A 23,517-nucleotide genomic window follows, 5' to 3' on the forward strand; every position below is an offset into this window, starting at 1 on the left:
GCCAGCTTTACCTTGTAGCCCATGTCACAGAAGAATGGGAAAATTCTGGTGTTCTCTTTTCATTCTCTTTTTTTTACTGGTGGGCACACCTAATGGGAAGGTGTCCAGTCCAAGGAGGAGTCAGTGGAGAGGGGGCTCATATAAAAGATGTATTAATAAAGCAAATTCCTGCCCATGGAAACGAACGTGATTGATAATGACTTCTTGGCACAGGTCGGAGGGGTAAAGAAGCTGGGGTATTCCACCAATTGGGGCCTGCAGTAAGTGTGGTGTGGACAGAAGACCACATCATCACCATGACCACAGCAGAGGAAGGGGTTGAAATCCAGAAAGCTATTTTCAGCCAGCTTATGCATGCGAGTCAAGCAGCTTAGGGCTATAGGGTGTATACTGTATGTGCTTACAAAGACAGAAAATATGTATGCTTAACAAAACAAACTCAAGAAGAGCCAGTTTGGTCTAGCAGTTAAGGCACCAGGCTAAAAACCAGGAAACTCTGAGTTCTAATCCTGCCTTAGGCATGAAAGCCGGCTGGGTGACTTTGGGCCAGTCTCTCTCAGCCCAACTCCCCTCACAGGGTGGTGGTTGTGGGGAAAATAGGAAGAGGAAGGAGTATTAGGTAAGTTCGCCACCTTGAGTTATTTATAAAAAGAATGAACATCGGATTTAAAAAATCTAAAAAAAAACCCTCAAGAATCACTATCACATGTCCCAGAAGCTAGAGAACAAAGGACTTAATTTCCCCAGCCTGCTTCATGGGGTTGAAAGGAGCCACTTGGATCATTGACTCCAGCCCCTAGCTACTGCAGGAATTCACACAAAATTGTGTGTCCAGCAGATGGCTGTCCAGACCCTGCTTGCCCACTTCCAATGAAGCATAGTCCACTACTTCTCACATTAGTTTTGCCCATCTCCCAGAATAATTGATAGGAACCCATTTGGTCCTAGGGGCTCTGTTATATTGATGAACTTAACAGAATTTTGCAGTTCTGGGAGCCTTGTTAACCCAGCTGCTGTCCTCCACCACATCACTTCAGCTATAGGCAGTAGGCAGGATGCACTGAATCCTGATTAGATTTTTTGCAAAACATTGAGTGATAAAGAAATTAAAGAAATACCTGAAAGTGTACTTCGGCTGCCTAGCCTGGGTGTGCAGGCATTGCATGTGTGGTGTTTTAATTAAACCCAGGGGAAGATAAGAGTAAAATGAGTTGGAAGGGTGTAATGAAGTCACTTTGCACTTTGTCTGAATCTTCTACAAAAAGTGCATAAATGAAGGGTATCCGTTACAGGAAAAAAAGGATAATTTGGAAACAATTCTCTGGTGCTAAAATTACCCACACATACGTGAAGGTTGTCCTCAGACTCCTCAGTTCTCTCCTTCATTCCATTCCAACAATTCTGTGCTGCTCCACTACCAACGGCTGAGAGCAGTGTATAGAGAAAAACCAAAGGATTAAAAACAATACAATGATAGTAAACAATATACATTATAATAACACTAACCAACAAGGGCAGATACCACCATTTAACATCCCGATTGCTGTCACCCAGAGCCAAGTCCTTCCTTCTTTGTGGAAGAAGAAGAGGAGCTCGTTTTTCTATGTGAGGGCAAGCTGTTCCATGCAAGGGCTGCCACGCAGTCCCTGGAGACGGAGCTCTTGGACATGGAACCCCCTCCCAGAACTTACTGAGCAGGCAGATTTTTCCGTTGGCAGCAGGCAGTTTCAAAGATAATCAAACCGTAAACCGTGTAGCATTTACCTTTTAAAACTCCTTGGTCCCTTTTTCCAATTATTTCTTTTAATTCCTATTAATGGGAACAGCACATTTCCCCAACTATTCAAAAAAAGTGTGATTCCTTGGGGGCTTGCTTTCTTTATAGCAAAACATAAGAATCCTTATCCGCAAGTTAAAATGTAATGAATGTTCTTTAAAAAAAAAAATGTATGTCAACATACAGTGGGGCAAAAAAGTATTTAGTCAGCCACCAATTGTGCAATTTCTCCCACTTAAAAAGATGAGAGAGGCCTGTAATTTTCATCATAGGTATACCTCAACTATGAGAGACAAAATGGGGGGAAAAATCCAGAAAATCACATTGTCTGATTTTTAAAGAATTTATTTGCAAATCATGGTGGAAAATAAGTATTTGGTCAATATCAAAAGTTCATCTCAATACTTTGTTAGATATCCTTTGTTGGCAATGACAGAGGTCAAACGTTTTCTGTAAGTCTTCACAGGGTTTTCACACACTGTTGCTGGTATTTTGGCCCATTCCTCCATGCAGATCTCCTCTAGAGCAGTGATGTTTTGGGGCTGTCACTGGGCAACATGGACTTTCAACTCCTTCCAAAGGTTTTCCATGGGGTTGAGATCTGGAGACTGGCTAGGCCACTCCAGGACCTTGAAATGCTTCTTACGAAGCCACTCCTTCGTTGCTCGGGCGGTGTGTTTGGGATCATTGTCATGCTGAAAGACCCAGCCACGTTTCATCTTCAATGCCCTTGCTGTTGGAAGGAGGTGTTCACTCAAAATCTCACGATACATGGCCCCATTCATTCTTTCCTTTACATGGATCAGTTGTCCTGGTCCCTTTGCAGAAAAACAGCCCCAAAGCATGATGTTTCTACCCCCATGCTTCACAGTAGGTATGGTGTTCTTTGGATGCAACTCAGCATTCTCTCTCCTCCAAACACGACAAGTTGAGTTTAGACCAAAACGTTCTACTTTGGTTTCATCTGACCATATGGCATTCTCCCAATCCTCTTCTGGATCATCCAAATGCGCTCTAGCAAACTTCAGATGGGCCCAGACATGTACTGGCTTAAGCAGGGGGACACGTCTGGCACTGCAGGATTTGAGTCCCTGGTGGCATAGTGTGTTACTGATGGTAGCCTTTGTTACTTTGGTCCCAGCTCTCTGCAGTCATTCACTAGGTCCCCCCATGTAGTTCTGGGATTTTTGCTCACCGTTCTTGTGATCATTTTGACCCCACAGGGTGAGATCTTGCGTGGAGCCCCAGATCGAGGGAGATTATCAGTGGTCTTGTATGTCTTCCATTTTCTAATTATTGCTCCCACAGTTGATTTCTTCACACCAAGCTGCTTGCCTATTGCAGATTCAGCCTTCCGAGCCTGGTGCAGGTCTACAATTTTGTTTCTGTTGTCCTTCAACAGCTCTTTGGTCTTGGGCATAGTGGAGTTTGGAGTATGACTGTTTGAGGTTGTGGACAGGTGTCTTTTATACTGATAACAAGGTCAAACAGGTGCCATTACTACAGGTAACAAGTGGAGGACAGAGGAGCCTCTTAAAGAAGTAGTTACAGGTCTGTGAGAGCCAGACATCTTGCTTGTTTGTAGGTGACCAAATACTTATTTTCCACCATGATTTGCAAATAAATTCTTTAAAAATCAGACAATGTGATTTTCTGGATCTTTTTCCCTCATTTTGTCTCTCATAGTTGAGGTATACCTATGATGAAAATTACAGGCCTCTCTCATCTTTTTAAGTGGGAGAACTTGCACAATTGGTGGCTGACTAAATACTTTTTTGCCCCACTGTACATGGCATGCAATCACCAAAATCCAAAAGTCTTGAGAGAGAAAAGGTAACCTGCCTACACCATTCATGGGCAGATGACCCAGTTTTCTTCCTGTTATTCAACAGCCCATATTCTCAAATTGCAAACTTCTGTTTGATTTGAGATGCTTGAAAAGAAGTATTTTGCCCATAAGTGGGAACTCCTGCCAATGCCTGGTGCCTGGGGTCTCATCCTGCCGCTGCTGATGAACCATCTAAGTTGCTATGGTGCCCCTGGGCTTTGGGACAGCTTAGCAAGCAGGGGTCTTTTTTTCCCCATCCAAAAAGTGATATGGTGAGACAAAATGACTCACATTTCCCCACCTGTATTTTGCACTCAAGCAGAGATTTTAACTGTCCTCTATGTGGTAAGAGGATCATGATTTTAGTTTTCAATTTTGGTATCTATTGCTGGTTGGTCTACAGGCCTTTCCCCCCTTGTGCCTAACTAGGATGCAAATATACCTTGGTAACATCCCCTTTTTTGCCATGTCCCAATGACATAGTCTTCTGGTTCTCAGCCCTTGAGTGACATAGACACATGGAACTGTACTGGTGTAAAAGTGTTTTCCCCTCATTCCAAAACCTTCAAGATCTATGAATTTTGTTAAGTTTTGCCACCCATTTACCTTGGTGGAAAGTGGACTGAAATTGACTCTCTCTTGCAACTGAAACAGATGCAACAGAAGCAAGCTAGTGATCAGCACATTTCGCACCACTATCTTTGCCAGGTGAGTAGATTTTCAGCTCAGCAGTAGGAAAAAAACCCCAAAGGCTGAGAGGGGCACACAGCCTTGGTGGTTTCTTTTTGTTTTGGGTCTCCTTCCTTGGCTGACTCAGCCTCAGTTCCTGCAATGACTACCAGAGAATGATGGCAGGCTGTTCTGGAGTAAGGGAGGGAAGAAGTAAGGTGGGGACAGAGGTAGAAATGCTGATGTAAAAGTAAGATTGCTCTCAAGTAACTTTCAAGAAATGCTTTCTCCAGCCTAATCGGCTGAAGTGCAAGAGATCTAAGTTTGCTTGTGGTTTTTTAGAAGTGAATTAGAAGCAATGGAGCAAGAAGAACCCCATCTTCTGCCCTCCAGCCCACTGAGAGGTCCACCGCCTTCATTCTCAGCAGTGAAGGTCTCCACTTCTCTTCTGTCCAAGTATGGTGCACCGTCCATCAGGGCTTCCACCAGCAGGTGGAGGGGCAGCAGTCTAGCCTGAGCGCTTTTCTGACAAATGCCTTTCTCTCAGGCCTTTGTGCCAAGGTTGCCTCTGTAGGAAGACAGCTTTTGAAGAGGAAATTGCTGAGATAAAGAAGTAATATGCTGTCTCTCAGAACTGCATTCACTTTCTTGAAAGCCAGTAGCAAAACAAAAAAATTCAACCCAATAGGCCTCATAACACGTAGTCAGTAAGACCCCTCATTTGGTAAGATTTTCTAGACCGAGGGAAGAGACCGCATCTCCCTCTCTGCTTCCTCTCAGTAGTGATAAATGTAAAAATCCCCTCGAGTTGAACTTGATTCCTGAAGACTACATGGACACAACAGCACAGTTTTCTCCGCAGTTAAAGAAGTGGTTTCCTGTTATCTTCTTCCAGGATATTTTTCAGCTTCACCGTCTTGTTTCAGTCCTGATAGTTGTTGGTGATCTGTCACACTAACTAATTAACTAACTAACTAACTAACCACAGTTAGAAGATTCAGAGAAAATGGATAAATTCGCAATGAAATCAAGAGAGAAATTAGAAGCAGAAGGGTTCATATGTCATGGGTTTACGTACATACAATTAAAGGAATGATTTAAATTAGACCAAAAGAATTATAAGATTGTAAATGAAACAACATGTTTTGAAAAGCAATTATGTATGAACAATTATCATCTTATTACGAAAATATATAAAATGCTATTACAAATAAAACAGGAAGACGAACAAATTAAAGACTGCATGACTATGTGGGCAAAGAATATTGGATATAATATAACGATAGAGCAATGGGAAAAGGTGTGGTCAAAGGATCTAAAATTTACATTGAGTTATAAATTGAAAGAAAACTTTTACAAAATGATGTACTGATGGTATCTAACCCCGGATAAACTGTCAAAAATGTTTTAAAATGTAACAAATAAATGCTGGAAATCTCTGCAAGAGGTAGGAACAGTTTACCATATTTGATGGACCTGCAAAAAAGCCAAGACTTTCTGGAACCAGATACATAAGACTTTGCAAAATATCTTAAAAATGACTATAACAAAAAAGCCAGAATTATTCTTATTGGGAGTGATAGATGAAGAGTTAGAGAAGAGACACGGACAGTTATTACTGTATATGATCACGGCGGCAAGATTACTGTATGCAAAATATTGGAAGGAGGAAAGGATACCAACGATAGAAGAATGGACAGTTAAAATAACGGATTTAGCACAAATGACCAAATTAATGGATTTGATGAAAGATAAAAATATAGCAGACTTTAAGAAGATATGGCAACCATTTCTTGATTATCTGATGTTAGTGGAAAAAAATGACGTATTGATTACTGGTCTTGTATATTAAAGAATTGTTTAAATAGAAATAATAGTAAAATAGCTAAAACAAAGATAAGAGATTAAAAGTAATATAATTACTGGTATATTTACAATGTTTGATAGTCGGAAACCATATTTCAAATGGTTTTTTTCTTTTTTGTTTTTCCTTTCTTTTTTTTTTCTTCTTCCTTCTTTCTTTTTTCTCTTTTTCTTACATATGTCCTTGTCAGATTTATGTTTGTAGATCTTAATTTTCTATATTATTTATTGTACTTAATGTAGCCTGTACATAGCATTTTATAATAAAGACATAATTTAAAAAAAAAGATTCAGAGAAAACGGAGTGTGTTCAGAGAGGGGCAGGAGATTAGAAACTGGGTCATATGAAAATATTTTAGTCAGCCATGCTAGGTTATGGAAGACAAAAATCTGAATGAGTCTGGTAGAACCTTTTCAGAGTAACAAATTTTATTAAAAAGCATAAGCTTTTGTGAGATACAACTTATGCCTTTTAATAAAATGTGTTAATTTGAAAAGGTGCTACCTGACTCCCCTGATTCTAGGTGCTATGAAGAGAGACTGAAGGAACTGGGTACACTCAGCCTTCAGAAAACAGCCCAAGGGAGGATATGCCATAGAAGGTCAAGGCCTGTTCTCTCACATTCCAAAGTGCCCGACACCAAGAAATGGATTTAAATTACAGGGAGGCAGATTAGTTTAGAAGCAATTTCCTGTAAAGGCTGCTGCTGATTTACATATGCTGAAATACAACCCTGGATTAACCATCATAGAATGTGGTTGCCATGCCCAGTTTCAGTGTACCTTTTCTGGCCATACCATTGTCCTGAGAGGCCCTAAAGAAATTGCTAATTGAAACAAAACATTTTTTTAAATGCTGCTAATGATCTATCTAGAAGAAATATATCCGAAAGAGAATCACCAGGCGGTCAATTCCTGCTTAATCTTTCCCCAACCTCTTTGTCCCTTTTTAATCCCCAAATCCCAAAGTCATAAATTCAATTTTTTCTTCTTTCAGCAAAAAGTCCATGTAGTTTCCAATCTTTCAAGAAGGCCTTTGTCATTTATTCTCTGACCAAAGTGGTCAGCTTCATCATTTCCACAAGTTCAGTTAATTCAGTTAATCTTCTAATCAAATCTTCCTCTGTAGCTATTTTGTTGCTTTTCCAACTTTTTGTATGCAATAGTCTTGCTGTAGTTATCATATAAAATATTAACTTCCCATATTTCTTTTCTAATTTCTTGTCCATAAAACTCAGTAGGAATAATAATCATAATGTTAGTTTGCAATATCTTTTTGTGTGGATTTGTGTAACATTCATGCAATTACGGCGGGCCTCCCACGAGTGAGGGGAAAGAAGACACCAAACTGATTCTCCTTCGAGGGGGGTGAAAGCGCCCAGACCGAAGTCTGGAAACCTCTTTTATTGAGTACATCAGAGGGCTGGGTTAAGCATATATACGTCACACTACCTAATACAAGCCCATAACCATATATGGTAATACATGAAACACAAGGGATCATGTGCTTTGATTGAGCACGTGACAAGCTGCGGGGGCTTGCCTCCTGAAATTTGAGGCTTTTCCCCAGGTTGTTGCTGGTACTTTTCCATGCTACCTTGTTAGCATACAACTGATTTTACTAGTCTGCACTAACAGAAATGCCTAGCATGTGATGGGGTGTTATAATGCAACATCTCCTCTGTTTTTATTATTTTAAAGAGCAGCTTCCTCCTCATCACTGATAAAGGTGAGTTGAGGTTTGCAAAAAAGCTGTTCAGGTGCCACTGGTTCCGTGGTTGGGAGAGGCAGGTATTTATGAGTGCAGACCATGTTGACCTGTGCTTCCATGGTACCCAGTCTGTCCTGAAAAAACCTTATAAGCCTATTAAGGACACAAGGACCAACTGTACATGCTATAATCACAGTCCAGCGAGAGTGCTAACCAAGGTTGTGAGCCACGGGGAGAGATTAAACCATCCCTCAAACCATCCTTGTTGGTCTTCGCACTCTCGCCTGCGAGCATTCAGGCCCTCTCTCAGTTTGGTCATGGATTCTTGAACAATTCCAGAATGGTCAGCATAGAAGCAGCACTCTTCCTTCAAGGCCACACACACACACTTACCCACGTCCTTCCCAACCAGGCTGCCAGGCACTAGCTAGAGGGACGGAAGCCACCAAGTTTCACATATTCCTCCCCTTGGCATCGAGTTAAACAGGAGATGCCACAAAATGGGGTTCACTCATCACCCACTCAGAGCATTACAGGTTTTTTTAGGTATTCTTGCCAATAGGTTTGCTGTCCAGTTGACATGGAAATACAATATTTCCAGAAAACAATTTTAACACATTGAAAGATTGAGAAAATTAATATAAAAACAAATAATACAAACAACAAGGTCTGAACAATTTTCCTTCCCCAGGATCCAAAGTCTGGTAACCAAGATGTGAGCCATGACCAGCTCCATCCCTCTGGATCTTGGGAAATGTGAGAGGCTAGAATTTTTAAGCTTGGCTAGTTTTGTCTCAATGTAGGACTTCTGATGAATAGCAAATGTAGTTTGATCAAGACACAGCTGGGTGACCCCAATCAACACATTAACAAAAAATGTTGATGGAATCACACCTCACAACACAAACATCAGAGGCTTTATAGACATTTAAATCTATCATCAGATAGTACATCCCCTCATACAAGGGATTTTGGGGACGGTCTGAACAAGTGAAAGGTGGTTCTTAGGAAGGTGAACTTAAATGTAACTTTTTCTTCTGGTTACCAAGAGAATGGCATACAAGATTTTTCTTATCTCTCTCTGGAATGCAGGGCCTCACAACTGTTGCGAAAAGCTTGATACAACATTGAGCTTGTACTCGGCTAATTGCTTATTCGAAGACAATCGGGCATTCAGCAAAGAGATAAGGGGGGGGGAGGAAGAAACCAGTGCTCTTTACAAAGCAAAAGCAAGTTAACCCTTTAGAAATAAAATAGAGTGCACTGTTACAGGTATGGTTATACATTATGTGAAGCATATATAAAATATATAAAATTGTGTATCAAAATAATGCCCTACAAGGTTAAAACAACAAAAACATTGAAAGGATTTGCAGCCCTGTCCTGCTCTTAATAGTAGATAGTCAATAGCTACACGGTTTTGGAGGACTGATATCAGTCACTTCTTCATTGGTTACACCTGAAAGATTCAGGGTCATTCTCCTCTAGTTTGTCCATGGTTCAGGTTCTGGAGAAGATCCAAAGTGAAAAAACATTCCCTCCCACAAGTCATTAGTGAAATTCTTTAAAGCAGTAACATCTCTTAATGTCTCTAGGGTGGAGGTATTCCAAAGAAACAGGTAGATGTGATTCCTCCCACTGCCAAAAGTCACCCTACGCAAAAGCTGAGCTGTTCATAGCTGTTTGTGCCAGTTCTACAAAAAAAATTGTTGTTAGAACTGTGCTGCAGAGCTTCTAGGCTTTGTCCCAACAGGAGAATTTGGATGTACTGTAGATCGTCATGCTTGGATCCTGTGGATAAAATCAAAAGGGTGGGGGGACAAAAACAAACAAACAAACAAAAAGCAAAGGAAAACAAAGAAAGGGGGGGGAACAAAAAAGGGAGTAGAAAAGAAAAATAACCTAGCCTATTTACACAAGTTACACAGGCTTAACTTGGGAACCGTGCCACCATCTGTTTGTGTCCAGGTACACTAGATGGGGTGAAATTACATCAAGGACTGTATGTGGTCCCTTCCATCGTGGTCCCAGGGCTCCTCCTGGTTTAATGTAATTTTGGATTCTTTGGAAACAGCATCAGTTTGTTCTAAGGCTTTAGCTATATCTGTTCTTAGTTCTGCTAGGTTTTTAAGCCATTCGGGATTCCAATTCACATATCCTCCCCTTCCAGCTTCAGTTCCTCCTGGAGCAGCAAAAAAACTGCTCTTTCTCCTTAACTTTCCCTACATCTTCCTCTTCTGATCCATGCTTTCCTCCCTGACTTCTCTATAACTGCTTCACCCGCTCCTACAAGCTTCTAGTAGGAGCCCCATCCCATCTCTCCATGTTTTCTTTCAGCTTTCGCCACACTTGCACACGCTCCTCTCCATTCCCTACTCTCTGCCCCTGATTACTCCACAAATTCCTATTCCTGCTGTCTCCCCCACTTCTTTTCCACCTATCTCTTATTATTCGCACCTCCCCCACAGTCTTTACTTTACTTTCCTCTCCAACATTTCCAACAGCTTTCCTTGCTTCTCGCAGATCTGTTTCCAAAGTGGCCAAGTCTAATGGGTATGTTACAGACGCTGCTCCCAGGTTCAGCCTATGGTCACTCACACACACACTCACAGCCTGTTGAGGCACGCGGATCTTGTCAGCCCCCTTTGCTTTCTACCTGGATTTCCAGATAGGTGCGGCTGGAGCAGACAGACACACAGCCCTGGTCAACAGCGTGGAAATAATTGGGGAAACACACAAATCACTTCCAACCGAGCACTGAGGCACGAGAGGTTCTTTGTAATACACAGAGACCCAGACAATCAGCATTTGCATTTTCATAGGCTAGTTTTAATAACAATTCATTACGAGCGTCCTCATTGTCAATCTGACGCTCAATGGCTAATTGGAGACGGTTAAGAAATTCGGAATAATTTTCAGTAAATCCCTGCATGATTTTTGAAAAGGATTGTGTGGGGGTGGCTGAGGAATCATCAACTTTCCACAATGCAGATACAGCTGCTTGTAAAACCAAGGGAAATGAAGCCCTTGGAGAGTTGATTTGAGCGGCAGCAGTTGTAAAAATTCCTTGTCCCAGCAAGTGATCATTGGTTACATTTGCAGGGAAACCATCCTGCACAATAAGGGCAATTTGTTTTTGATATTCTGACCACCACACAACATACTGAGCAGGAGTTAAAATCATATTACACAGCATTTGCCAATCAGAAATCATCATGTCAGAAGAATTTGCAAGTGTTAAAAACAAGCCCATAGAATAGCGAGATTGTAAGCCATAAGTAGTTACAGCAGTTTTAATATCCTTTACAACTTTATAAGACAAAGGAGCAAACACTTGGGTAGGAGGGTTATTGGGGTTGTTGGGATCGGGAATATATGAGACAGGGAAGACAGCACAAGCTTGCATATCCTCCAAATCTAATTCCCCTCTAGCATGAGCCTCTATCATGGCGCGTAGTCCCTCATCCCTTCCCTTTGTTGTTAGAGGGAGAGGGGGGGCCGATGGCAAATGGCCCTAAATTCCTCATCCCTTTCCTTTTGATGTTAGAGGGAGAGGGGGGGCCGATGGTGAATGGCCCTCGTAAAGAGAAGGCGCTGTGATTTCAGCAGCAGCCATCCTCGGCTCCTCATCGTAAACTTCCAGAGCTTCTAAAAGAATACGGCAGGAGACAATAATTTGCTGTGGAGCTTTTGGTGGCTCATTTAAATACTTCAAAATCTTTCTCCATAATGTAACTTTTGTTGACCCAGTCTCAGAATAGACCGGACATTTGAGCCAGACATATTTTAGCAGTTCAGCTAGCCTTTTTTGCTTAATTGGAGGCAATGGGGTGCCTCGATTAGAAAGAATAATGTTAGAGGCCTTGAGAAGGTTTCCAAGTTCGTGGAGGTGCGCAATCTGGGACTTGGACAACCCACCTCCCATACTTACGAGGGGGCCGGCAGGCGGCCGGGATGCGTTGAGCCCGTTCTCGGGCGTAAGCACCGGAGGTCTCAGGCGGAGGGAGAAGGGGCCTTCAGAAGGTTTCCAAGTTCGTGGAGGTATGCAACCTGGGGCTTGGACAACCCGCCTCCGATACGTACGAGAGAGCCGGCAGGCGGCTGGGACGCATCGAGCCCTTTCCCGGGCGTGAGTATCGGAGGTCTCAGGTGGAGGGCGACGGACGATTACCCAGTTATTGGGGATCACGTCGGGGTCACCAGTTGTAACATTCACGCAGTTATGGCGGGCCTCCCACGAGTGAGGGGAAAGAAGACACCAAACTGATTCTCCTTCGAGGGGGGTGAAAGCGCCCAGACCGAAGTCTGGAAACCTCTTTTATTGAGTACATCAGAGGGCTGGGTTAAGCATATATACGTCACACTACCTAATACAAGCCCATAACCATATATGGTAATACATGAAACACAAGGGATCATGTGCTTTGATTGAGCACGTGACAAGCTGCGGGGGCTTGCCTCCTGAAATTTGAGGCTTTTCCCCAGGTTGTTGCTGGTACTTTTCCATGCTAGCTTCCTTGTTAGCGTACAACTGATTTTACTAGTCTGCACTAACAGAAATGCCTAGCATGTGATGGGGTGTTATAATGCAACAGATTTGTACCCTTTTTTTTTTTTTTTTTGCATTTTCACAAGTCCACCATGCATGATAAAAAGTCCTTTCTTCCTTTTCACATTTCCAGCACTGGTTTGATATTCCTTAATATTTTAAACAATTTAGCTGATGTCATGTACCATCAGTACATCATTTTATAAAAGTTCTCTCTTAAATTATAACACAATGTGATTTTAACACCAGTTCCCTACATTTTCTCTCATATGTCCATATTTATATGTGTATCGTCTGTTTCAAATCTTAGTAACAACATTTTTGTTTTTTCCTTACTCACTTTAAATCTAGCAAGCTTGCCGAATTCTTTTAATTTCTGCATTAATATATCTATTCCTTCCAGGGAGTTTTTCAATATCAAGACAAGATCATCTGCAAAACCCTTATTTTATATGTCTCCCTTTTCACTTTCACACCAATAATTCTGTCATCCTGTTGTACATCCCTGGGAACATAGGGTGTCTCCTGAAGTATCCACCCAACTTTATTTCCTCACTGGTATCTATTTCAACTTGCTTATGTCTGATGCCATTCAATATGAATTTCCCCAATCCCTCCCAAATATGCCAATCACTGTGGAAAAGTGGAAAGAGAGAGCTGGCATTAGCTTTCATGTTTGGAAGCAGTCAACGTTGCAAGGAATTCTTCCTATAGAACCTTCCCAATATATTCTGAGATGGAGCCCCTTATTATCATTGTGCAATTCAAAGCTCAGAGGCTGGCTAGGAGGAATGTCTCTTTTTCTCAACTAGCAACCGTGTTCCACTATTCACAGATTTTAAAAATATGATGGTGAAATTGACCCCTTTCAATCTGAAGGAAATGCAACAGGGCACCCAGTCCAGGTTGTTTTTACTGATGATTTCCTTACAGCCCTTGGCTCTGGAAAGTGCTTGAGGGATGTGGATTTTGCAAGCATAACTTCAAATCAGCCACATCATCCAAATCAGGATTCCACAGTGTCTTTTTCAAATTATGTCTTAAAATAAAGGCAATCTCTTTGAGGAGAAAGAGGAGGAGCAGGAAAGGAGCATCAGCTGCCATGGCAGCATTCACGATGGCAGTAGAGACTCCACTGGCACCTCAGCCTGTGCCGAGGCCCAACAGTTCCTCTGGGTCATAATGAGGACTGCCCAAAGGCCCTGGGGCAGTTGACCCTACCACAGTGCTTCTGGTCCTGCAGGAATAATTGCCTCAGTAAAAATGCTTTATGAACAAAATCACAGGAGTCTGTCGAGGACTCCCAGTGCCATAAGGCCTATAGCTACTCTGGAAATCCACTACACTGAACCATTTGAAAAAGGCTGAATGAATAACGTTGCACAAACACAATAGTGATAAGAAAATGCTGCTTCTATGCCATTATCACCACATAGCATAAATTAAGAAATGAACTCATTGCTGCGTTCAGCTGAATAACCTGGAGCACTTCTAACCGTCTCCCGACTAGTTGGCCTCCCTCCTTGTAGACACAGGAACCAGTTTGACCATTCAATGAGAGAAGGACCTTGGAGTGGCTGTGGCTTGCTCTCATTGTGTAGACCAGAGGGCCATGCCAACCAGCAAACTCCTCAATAGTCACTAATATAACTCAGTGAAGCTGCCCTTATGTAGAGGCTGACCCTTTATTCAGTGCAGCAGGCTAATTTCATTATCCAATCACATCCCAAAAATTGGCTGTGTTCACAGTTTGTATAATTCCTGGCCACCAATAATAACAATGCGAGTGTGGAATCAAAACGCAGGACACAAAGGCAAAATAATCAAGGCTTCACTGCAGTGTTTATTAGGCAGTACGTACTGGAGGGGGACCCCACCAAAGGTTAGTGGGAGATGCTCCCCTGTGGGCAAAACGGATGCCCTGACATTTGTGCAGTTCTACAAGAAAGGGGGAGGGAAAAGAGCACATCATATTCATATGATGATGCAGGCATATTTTAATGAGCAATACTTCTCAAGTTACTTTCTGTCCCTGTTGTCAGAAAACGACAGACACGGGTTCGGTTGTCCAGTAGACAGAAATTTTTATTGGGCACGTTTGCAAAGGTGGGTCCCTCCCGCAGCAATGGAGGAACCCCGAAGCAAGGTCTGACAGGTTTTTATACCCCCTATCTGTCCTCCCCCTCCTACGAGGGCTTGGCTCACAATCTCACCTTTTTTACCGCCCCGGAGCGCCGCTAATTAACCGCAAAACCGCAGACATTCCACTTTCCGAATCCAATCAGCGCAATACACATTCCAATCCCCACTTGACCCGACAGCCGCCCCCTGCCGTTTCTCTTCACTCTGGAGCGAACGTGCCTCTTGCCTGCAGTCTTTCCTCCCTCCTGCCGTCCCTCTTCACTCTGGTGCGAGTGTGCCTTCTGCCCATCCTCCCTCCTGCCGTCCCTCTCCACTCTGGTGTGAGTGTGCCTTCTGCCCATCCTCCCTCCTGCCACCCCCCCAAGGCTGCCCCATGGTGCACAGCGCTCTCCCCTAGCAAACATGGTTCGTTTGAGGCCCTCACTTCTCCCTGCCTTCTCACACTGTTCTTGGCCGTTCTCTACAACTGCTACCTATAAGGAAAGCAATAGTGTTGGAGGGGGAGAAACAAATTGTTCAAGGTGCCAACTGCCAGGAAGAAGGCATCCTCCCTTACATTGCTATGGGGATGTTTGTGATAAAGGGTTTACAATCAGCCTAGTTCATGTCAGCTTCAAGCACATTCCTTTATGTTTCAGTTTTATTAAGGCAATCCCATTCATCTGAGGCCTCTAAAACTTGCTTCTTTCACCCAAAGATTCACCCAAAGATATATTTTCCTCATTTTCCTCACAGGAGTTGCAATCTGATTGGGGATGGCTGTATCAGAATCTAGCATTATGATTATCACCAGATAACAGAATTCTATCAGCTTAAGGTTTTTTTAAATATATAAATATATCTTACATATGAATAAAATAATAGTAATAGCAACAATTGTAGTTAGTCACTTAGCAGCATGGAATTCTGATTGGTCGTATCTGAGTGTGACGCAAAATTCAGCTGAGAAGCTGGAAAAAGAGTTTCTAATTCTGAGGAACAGAAACTGAAATTGTTTCCTTTCCTATATAAAAGAAACTACGGTAAGAATTGTTGCTGTTATGGGGTGGAGCCAGAGATGCCGGCAGGAGCAGGTAAAAGAAATCACTCTTGTAGGTAGATTAGTACTGTAGTAAACTGAAGATTAGTACAAATGTTGGTGATTGCTACTGCTATCTATAGTAGTGTTACTGTGTTAATTTATTTTTATGTAATTTTATTGCATTGTATGTCTACTTTTTAGTTTTATTAATAATTATAGGGATATGTATTTTTATTGTAGTGTTTTCTGGCCTAAAAGCTGTAATAAAGGTTTCATTTTGAATGGGTCTTAGAGGGGCAAGCAATACAAGCATCACCTAAATTTGCCCCCTGCGAGGGAGGACTGGTGCAGGGTGAGACTTTAAACCCTTTTCCTAATATTGTAGTCCGGATCTAAAATTTTAATTCTGTGAAAGAGAAAGACTTTTGACATCCTTCAATGTAGTTTATTTTCCTTTGCACTTAAGCATACTTTGTGGACTATTTTCTAGGGTTCTAATACTAAAACAGAATATGATTTATAGCACAAACATGTAACAATTTAACTGTCACTTTTGCACCTAGGGTGGCAAATAGAACCAGAGAAATTTTTGAGGAATTACACTCCCATAAGATGTCCAGACACAACTTATATTCTGTACGAAATGCAATGGGGAAGAAGTTGCAAAATGTGGAGGAACTGGTGTACCAACAGCCATTCCCAACATGCAGAAATCAATGCTTTGAAAGTGAATGAGGAGATACTGCGGCAGAGAACAAGAACATGCCACATCACTTGGTTTCTAAGTTGGAGCCCTTGTGGGTTATGTAGCCGCTCCATCATTCAATTCTTGAAGGAACATCCTAATGTGACGCTGGAGATAAGGGTAGCTCAGTTGTTCAGACCTTATGACTACCGCAACAGGAGTGGCCTTAGGGACCTAGTCAATTTTGGAGTCCAAATATCCATCATGAGTCCATTTGGTAAGTTAATATTATTATGCCAAACTTACTCACATAAGGACACTAAGTTTCTGCTGCAGCCAAGGCACCATTTCCCCAGGTTGAGCTGAGTCCCCAGTGGGTGAGTTGTAGAAGTTTTCACTTCTGTTTGCCATTTTATTGCTTAGTGTGTTTTAATGTGCTGTGTTATTTTGTATTACTTATCATTTTTTTGTCTTCTGCACACCACCCAGATCAGCTAGTTTGAGTTAGGCGGCCATATAAATGCATAAATAAATAACATTTAAAGTAGATTTTCTCAAAATTTGTAATAGTATATTTTTTCTTCCTCTGGCTTGATGTTATCATTGCTGAGACTGGCATTAAAATCTTGAAGAATTAGGAGGAAGTATTCATTAATTCTGCTTGGAATTTATTTAGATTGATATTATATGCACTAGAGAAATATGCTTTTGTCCTCCAGAATTAAAAGTGGAACAAGCAAACATTAGCTTTTTTTTTTTTGCTTGTGTCCTTTACTTAATATTAATAATTTTTAATAGAGTTAAAATGAAATGGTTTTCAAAAACTTGGAAAGATCCTACATCATAACATAACTGGTAAATTATATAGATCATGTAACTCGCAATCACAAAAATGACATAAGGTACATCATTCATATCATTTGCATGATGACATCATGATGTGCAGGATGTCACTTGCACCCCACAGATGCCTATGAGCAACTAAAGAAGTTTGTATGCTAACATCTATCTAACATCTATCTCCACTTATAATGTTAAAACACTTAAAAGACCATCTAAAAATTGTATACATCTTTGTTGTAACAGCCTAGCTATTTTACATGCTTTGGTAAATATATGTACGGTAGCATGAATATGGGAGGGTTGCCAGTACAAGAGCAAAACATGCTGAAGTAAGTTTTATCATAAAAATCATTATTAAAATAGTTTTCATAGCTTTAGTGAAGTTCTTATAACTGGACCAGAGCAGAAGTCAAGCACATCAGTCTCTAGATTAAAACTTTGCTCCTACATACAACTGACCAGCTATTTATTTCTTTAGATTATTATTACTGCTGGAGAACATTTGTGGCTCACCAAAGAAGAATGGACAATCGCTGTTTTACATCATGGCATTTCTTATTCTCGATGTTCCTTAAGTCTCTAGAACTTAACACAATCCTGAACGAATGAGTAAATTGTTATTTTGAAAGAAAAGTTAAATTCAGAATCAATGGGAGTGCCTAACTGCTAATACTTTATTTTAGTGGAGGAATTTGGTTGTCTTTCCCTGAAAGCAGCAGTTTGCCAAGTCTGTTCATTAATTTATCATACCCACACACACACACATTTTCCAGTACAATAAAAATGTACAAAACAAAACAAAAAAGATAGAAGATAGAGATAAAAAGAATAGAAATGAGGGGAAAAAAAAATATACATATGCCTTCCGCCCTTCTTTCTATCCAGTAAAATTATAATCTAGATCTTTTCCACAATCTCTTTGTCCCTTTTAAGTCCCCAAATCCTGAAATTATCAATTCACTTCTCTTCTTTCAACAAAAAGTCCATATAAGGTTTCCAGTCAGCCAAAAAAGCCCTTATAGTTTTTTCTCTGACCAAACTGGTCAGCTTTGCCATTTCTGTCAATTCAGTTTGTTTTATCATCCAATCTTCCACTGTGGGTATTTTATTGCCTTTCCAACTGTTTGCATATAATAGTCTTGCCACAATTACCATATACATTATTAATTTCCTATATTTCTTTTCTCATTCCTTGTCCATAAAACCTAGTAGGAATAATTCTGGGTTCATCATGATGTTAATCCACAGTATCTTTGTATGCATTTGCACTTCTTTTTTAAAACTTTTTTACAAGTACACTATGCATGATACTTCCAACACTGGTTTGATGTTCCTTTGTACATTTTAGACAATTTAGCTGGTGTCATACACCATCAGTACATCATTTTATAAAAATTCTCTCAGAATGTAAATTTAACACCAGTTCAGCATGTAAATTTAACACCAGTTCCCCACATTTTCTGCCATATATCCATATTTAAAATTGGTGGCCATTTCATCATACAATCTTCAACTTGTTCATCCTCTGTTTCAAATCTTAGTAATAATTTATGCACTTTAGCTATTATATTATCATTTTTTGTACATAACTCTATTTCAAATTCAGTTTTCCTCTTCTCAATTCCAGTTATCCTTTTATGCATATTAAACCTCTCTTTCATTTGATTATAAGAAAAACATTGGAAATAATGTCCTTCTACTGCTAATTGTTCCCTTGTTTTCATCTTAATTTCTCTTTTATCTTGTATTAATAAATCCTCATATGTTAACTATTGTTCTTTACCTGCTGTTTCTGTTTTTCTATAAAATGCTTCTTGTGTGGATGACATTAATGATATCTTTGAACACCGTCTGGGTTTGTATTTATCCCATATTCTTAATAAAGTGTTCCTCAGATAATGAATCTTAAAAATCTACATTTACTTTCACTTTATCATACCATGAGAAACCATACCACCCAAACCTTAGATTGTGAACTTCCAATTCCACCATTCTCTTATTTCTTAACAATATCAACATGCAGCAAAATACAGTTTGAGATTAAGTACCCCTAATCCTCCTCATTCTTTTGCATCCTGTACAATCTTATATTTCACTCTTGTTTTTTTTTCTCTTGCCATATAAACCTTGATAAATATTTTTGCTATTGTTTGAAAAGTACATCATTTTTCAATATCAGTATAGTCTGAAATAAAACATAATTCTAGTTAGTGCATTGATTTTTATCACTGATATTCTATTGAACAATGATGATTTCAACTTTTCCCAATTTAACAGGTCTTTCTTAATTTCATTCCACAATTTAACATAATTATTCTGATAAAACATACAGTGTGTATTAATCATAGTTAACCTAAATATTTTACCTTTTTTTCATTTTAACACCAGTTTTATGCCAAGTCCGTTCATTCCCCTTCCTCCATATGTTGTTTCAGAGGGCAGCACCACAAGAGAGAAGGCAGACTGTCTAGGTCCCATCTGTTAAGCAGTACCATCTCCTCAAGTTGAAGTGGCTGGCCAAACTGAGTTGGCCTACTTCAGTTCTAGGGTTTGAGCCCAAGCAACCCAATTTTCTGAGTTAAGACAATACTTCAAATCAGATTGTTGTGATTCTCATAAGTGAAGCAATGGCTTGAGGCAGAGCAGAGTTTGAGTAAGGATCACTGACTCTTCTATAATAACGGATAGTACTGGAGCAAGGTAGAAGCCATGCAACTTTTCAAAGGTAAATTGTCCCTGCCTCTTTTCCTCTTGATGGGCTTGCTCCTCTGTCCTCCTTCCTGTCTCCCACTCCATCATCTGGATATTGGCAATACAAAGAATAGTATATTTGAGAAATAACTGATCCACATATATTGTAGAAGGCAAAGGTGTCTCATAAAAATCAATTATTGTTGTGGTTGTTGCAGGATTGCTTTTTTTATTTAAACAGCTTTACCCCCTCCCCCTCTGCCAAGCTTGTTAGAATCCACTTCAGTAAATTCATAAATTCTGTAAATGCATTCATGATACTTAGTTAGACAAGCAGACAAATTCCATTTGACGAAACACAGCTTGTGCTTTACTCAGATTCAGCCAGCACGGCACAGCGAACGCCGCTGCTCAGTTTCACCGCCCCTAGTCAATATCACCTCCCCAGGCCCAGGCAGCAGAAAAGAGGAAGTCGGGCGAACCACAAGTTAATTGCCGGCAGGTGGCGGCGATTAACTCAGGGCAGAAGCGGATACTTTGTGTCACAGCCGGCTTCCCTCAAGCGCCCCAGGCAGCGCAAATCAGCGAGCAATCAAGAATTCCCGGCTTAGCCTGCAGAAGAAAGCCCAACGAACTCAACAACCCCACAGACAAAGGACAGCAATCAGAGAGACAAAGAAACACGGCGGAATCTGCCATTTTGGGCGAGGGGGAAATACCCCGGGCAACTCAGTAACCTAGGCAACGGGGAGAAGGGCGGGAAAGAAGGGGTAGCTCTGGGTCAAGGAGGGAACCCTATAAAACCGCTCTATGTAGCCGCGCCAAACCAACCCTGACTTTGTTTGTTTTGTGACCTGCATCACACCCGAGTAATAAACTTCTTTTGCTGAACCTGTGTTTCGCGAGAGTTTCATTCGGCGCTGAATGTGGCAACTCTTACACTTTAGGCATTGCTGTGGCTGATCTAACGGCCTTTGATAGCATCACACCTTTATCTAAACCCCTTGGCAGATTTTGAAGGAAAAAGATAACATTTTCAAATCATATTTTATTCAAAACAAATTATGGGCAACAATGCAGCATCTCAGAAAGGACCTCTGATAAATCCATCACATGTAGCTCCATGCTCTGTATTTTCACTGACCTAGAAATAACATAGTTCAATCTGGATTGGGACCATATTTAGAGCGGATAAAAGATTTTATGGTTTCGAACAAAGTAAGACTGAGTTTGAATAGTATTATGTACTAACGGTGAACATGTTATTGTTAAGATGTATAAACTTTTGCTGAAATATGAGGCAGAAGAAGAAGTGAAATATTGTATGATAAAATGGGCTAAAAATTTGGCTATAATATGCAAATGGCTAAATTAACGTCCTTGATCAGAGAAAAGACAGTATCTACATTTATGGCTGACTGGAAACCCCTTATAGACTTTTTGCATGAAACAGGAAAAAAATGCACTTATGACTTGTGGTTTTGATTAGAAAAAAAAATTGGATAATAGAAAAAAATGCCCTTTTTTGTAATCATAGAGTAAGAGATAACTTTGCAATCATACTTATATTTGCTGCAAAGAAAATCGGAATAGTATTATGTACTAATGTACTAAGAGTACTCTTTCTATTCCTTTTTATTTCTTTTTGCACTTTTTTCTTTTTTTCTTTTTCTCTCTTTCTTTGTTTCCTTTATTCTGTATTAGTTTGTGTTAGTTTTTATGTTCGCTTTAAAACTTTTTAAAATTTTTATTTAAAAAAAGACATAATCAGAGTGCACATTGAACCATCTAGAAGCGAGAGCACCTTCCAGAGAGAAAGTTCTCTAGAAGACACAATGACGCAGGTCCTGGGCATAAAAACAATGTACTGGTAGAAAAGGGAATAAGCAAGAAGGAGCCCAGGCTAACTGTGGTCTGAATTCCCAGAGAAAGAAGCAAGTTACAGATAACTATGTGTAATAAAGGACAAGGTTGTTCTTATCTTAAATCAGTCATTGTTCCTAATATGGTATGCAGGAAGGTGAGTTAATGATGTCTGTAACCCACTTGATAAAATGCTTGCTCGCTTGCTAACTTTTGTCTTCTCCTAAGAGAACATCAAAGCCTTCTTCGGCTGTTGGTATTCTGGTTAATTGGGATTAAGGATAAAGTTTTCCTATATTGTTTCTAAGAAGAAATTTGCCCTACCCTCAGTGCTCCTTCTTTCTTTTCACAGATCATTCAGATCACCTCCACGCCACCACCGTTTCCACCATCCCACAATTCCTCACAAAACAGTTTGAACCCAACTCACAATCATCTTCACTTCTGCCAACCTGAAACCATGGAGAATGTGGTAGAAACACCATCAGTCAATCAGCGCTCATTCTCCAGTTGGCTCACAGGAGAGTGCAAAAACATAATTTAATCATTGACCTTGTCCTCATTGTCCTCATCTTTTCTCTGTACAGAAAGGGGAGGAAATGGGTAATGACCTGTCACCGTCCATGATTTTCAGTACTTATTTGCATGCATTTGTTAGGTAATTTGCCAAAACACCTGAGGGATTGCCATGATAGGAAGTTACAGGAGACAGCTATGAACAAAAATGTAAATAAAAGCATTGAAAAGTTGTTGCATTATAACACCCCATCACATGCTAGGCATTTCTGTTAGTGCAGACTAGTAAAATCAGTTGTACGCTAACAAGGAAGCTAGCATGGAAAAGTACCAGCAACAACATGGGGTAAAGCCTCAAATTTCAGGAGGCAAGCCCCCGCAGCTTGTCACGTGCTCAATCAAAGCACATGATCCCTTGCGCTTCATGTATTACCATATATAGTCATGAGCTTGTATTAGGTAGTGTGACGTATATATGCTTAACCCAGCCCTCTGATGTACTAACCCAGCCCTCTGATGTACTCAATAAAAAAGGTTTCCAGACTCCGGTCTGGGCGCTCTCACCCCCCTCGAAGGAGAATCAGTTTGGTGTCTTCTTTCCCCTCACTCGTGAGAGGCCCGCGGTAACTGCGTGAATGTTACAAAAAGTGGTAAAGAGGTTTGCTCTCCTCTGATCATCTGAGACTTAACTAAACTTCTGCCTTGGGCAGGGGGTTGGACTATAAGACCTCCAAGGTCCCCTCCAACCCTATGATTCCAAGATTTTTCAGTCGTAGTCTGGGTTTGGCCAGACCAGCTAGTTCCTTTAGGATGCGACTCATCTGGCCCTGGAGATTTAGATTATTCAAACTAAAAAGGATTCCCAACCATGTTTCTATTAATCTCAGGCTTCTTCCTGCCTGCCTGCCTTTTAACATTATAACATTATAACATTACTTGGTGAAACATATTTTTTGTTGGAGGGGACTGAACCAAAAGAGGAATTGCCCTTTGTTACCTATTAGTATTTTACCTTCTTCACAGAGCAGCTGATATACTGATTCTTTTCTCTCCCTTTTATTATGAACAGTTCTCTTTCTTATTCTTAGCTTCCTTTTTGTTGAACTTTTGATTTCCTGACACCAGCTACTATAGGCAGTTTTGAGCAGCTGTCCATTTCCTGTATCGGTTCATTTTTGTTTTCAGATCTTCACTAAGCTTTTTCTGTAGCCTCCCTGGCTTCTTTAGCTCCCCACTGGAACTATCTGTAACCCATGTTGGGTTCCTTTTTCCATGAGCTTCTCCTGCCATTGGATCATTCACATCTGGGTCTTTTTTAAAATCCAAAATACTTTTCTGACTATGCTCAGTTTTAGTGTT

The 23,517-nt window shown here is 40.6% G+C and overlaps 1 protein-coding gene across 3 annotated transcripts; it reads left to right on the plus strand.

Moving 5' to 3' along the window:
* The first annotated feature begins 15,554 nt into the window (after nucleotides 1-15,554).
* Nucleotides 15,555-22,752, plus strand: APOBEC1 (apolipoprotein B mRNA editing enzyme catalytic subunit 1). Of its 3 annotated transcripts, XM_088137571.1 has the most exons (4): nucleotides 15,555-15,612; nucleotides 16,124-16,522; nucleotides 17,567-17,697; nucleotides 21,995-22,079. In XM_088137571.1, the coding sequence occupies exons 1-3, from the start codon at nucleotides 15,597-15,599 to the stop codon at nucleotides 17,695-17,697; spliced, it is 546 nt and encodes a 181-aa protein (XP_087993697.1). In that variant the 5' UTR covers nucleotides 15,555-15,596; the 3' UTR covers nucleotides 21,995-22,079. The 3 variants fall into 3 exon arrangements, with proteins under 3 accessions (XP_087993697.1, XP_007444046.1, XP_087993696.1); XM_007443984.4 differs by lacking the exon at nucleotides 17,567-17,697 and having other exon boundaries at nucleotides 21,995-22,752; XM_088137570.1 differs by lacking the exon at nucleotides 21,995-22,079 and having other exon boundaries at nucleotides 17,567-21,273.
* Nucleotides 22,753-23,517: the final 765 nt, after the last annotated feature.

This window comes from Python bivittatus, unplaced genomic scaffold, assembly GCF_059951505.1.
Source record: "Python bivittatus isolate LINGU-HERP-01145 unplaced genomic scaffold, Pbiv_v1 ctg000220_np1212, whole genome shotgun sequence".
Taxonomy (NCBI): Eukaryota; Metazoa; Chordata; class Lepidosauria; order Squamata; family Pythonidae; genus Python; species Python bivittatus.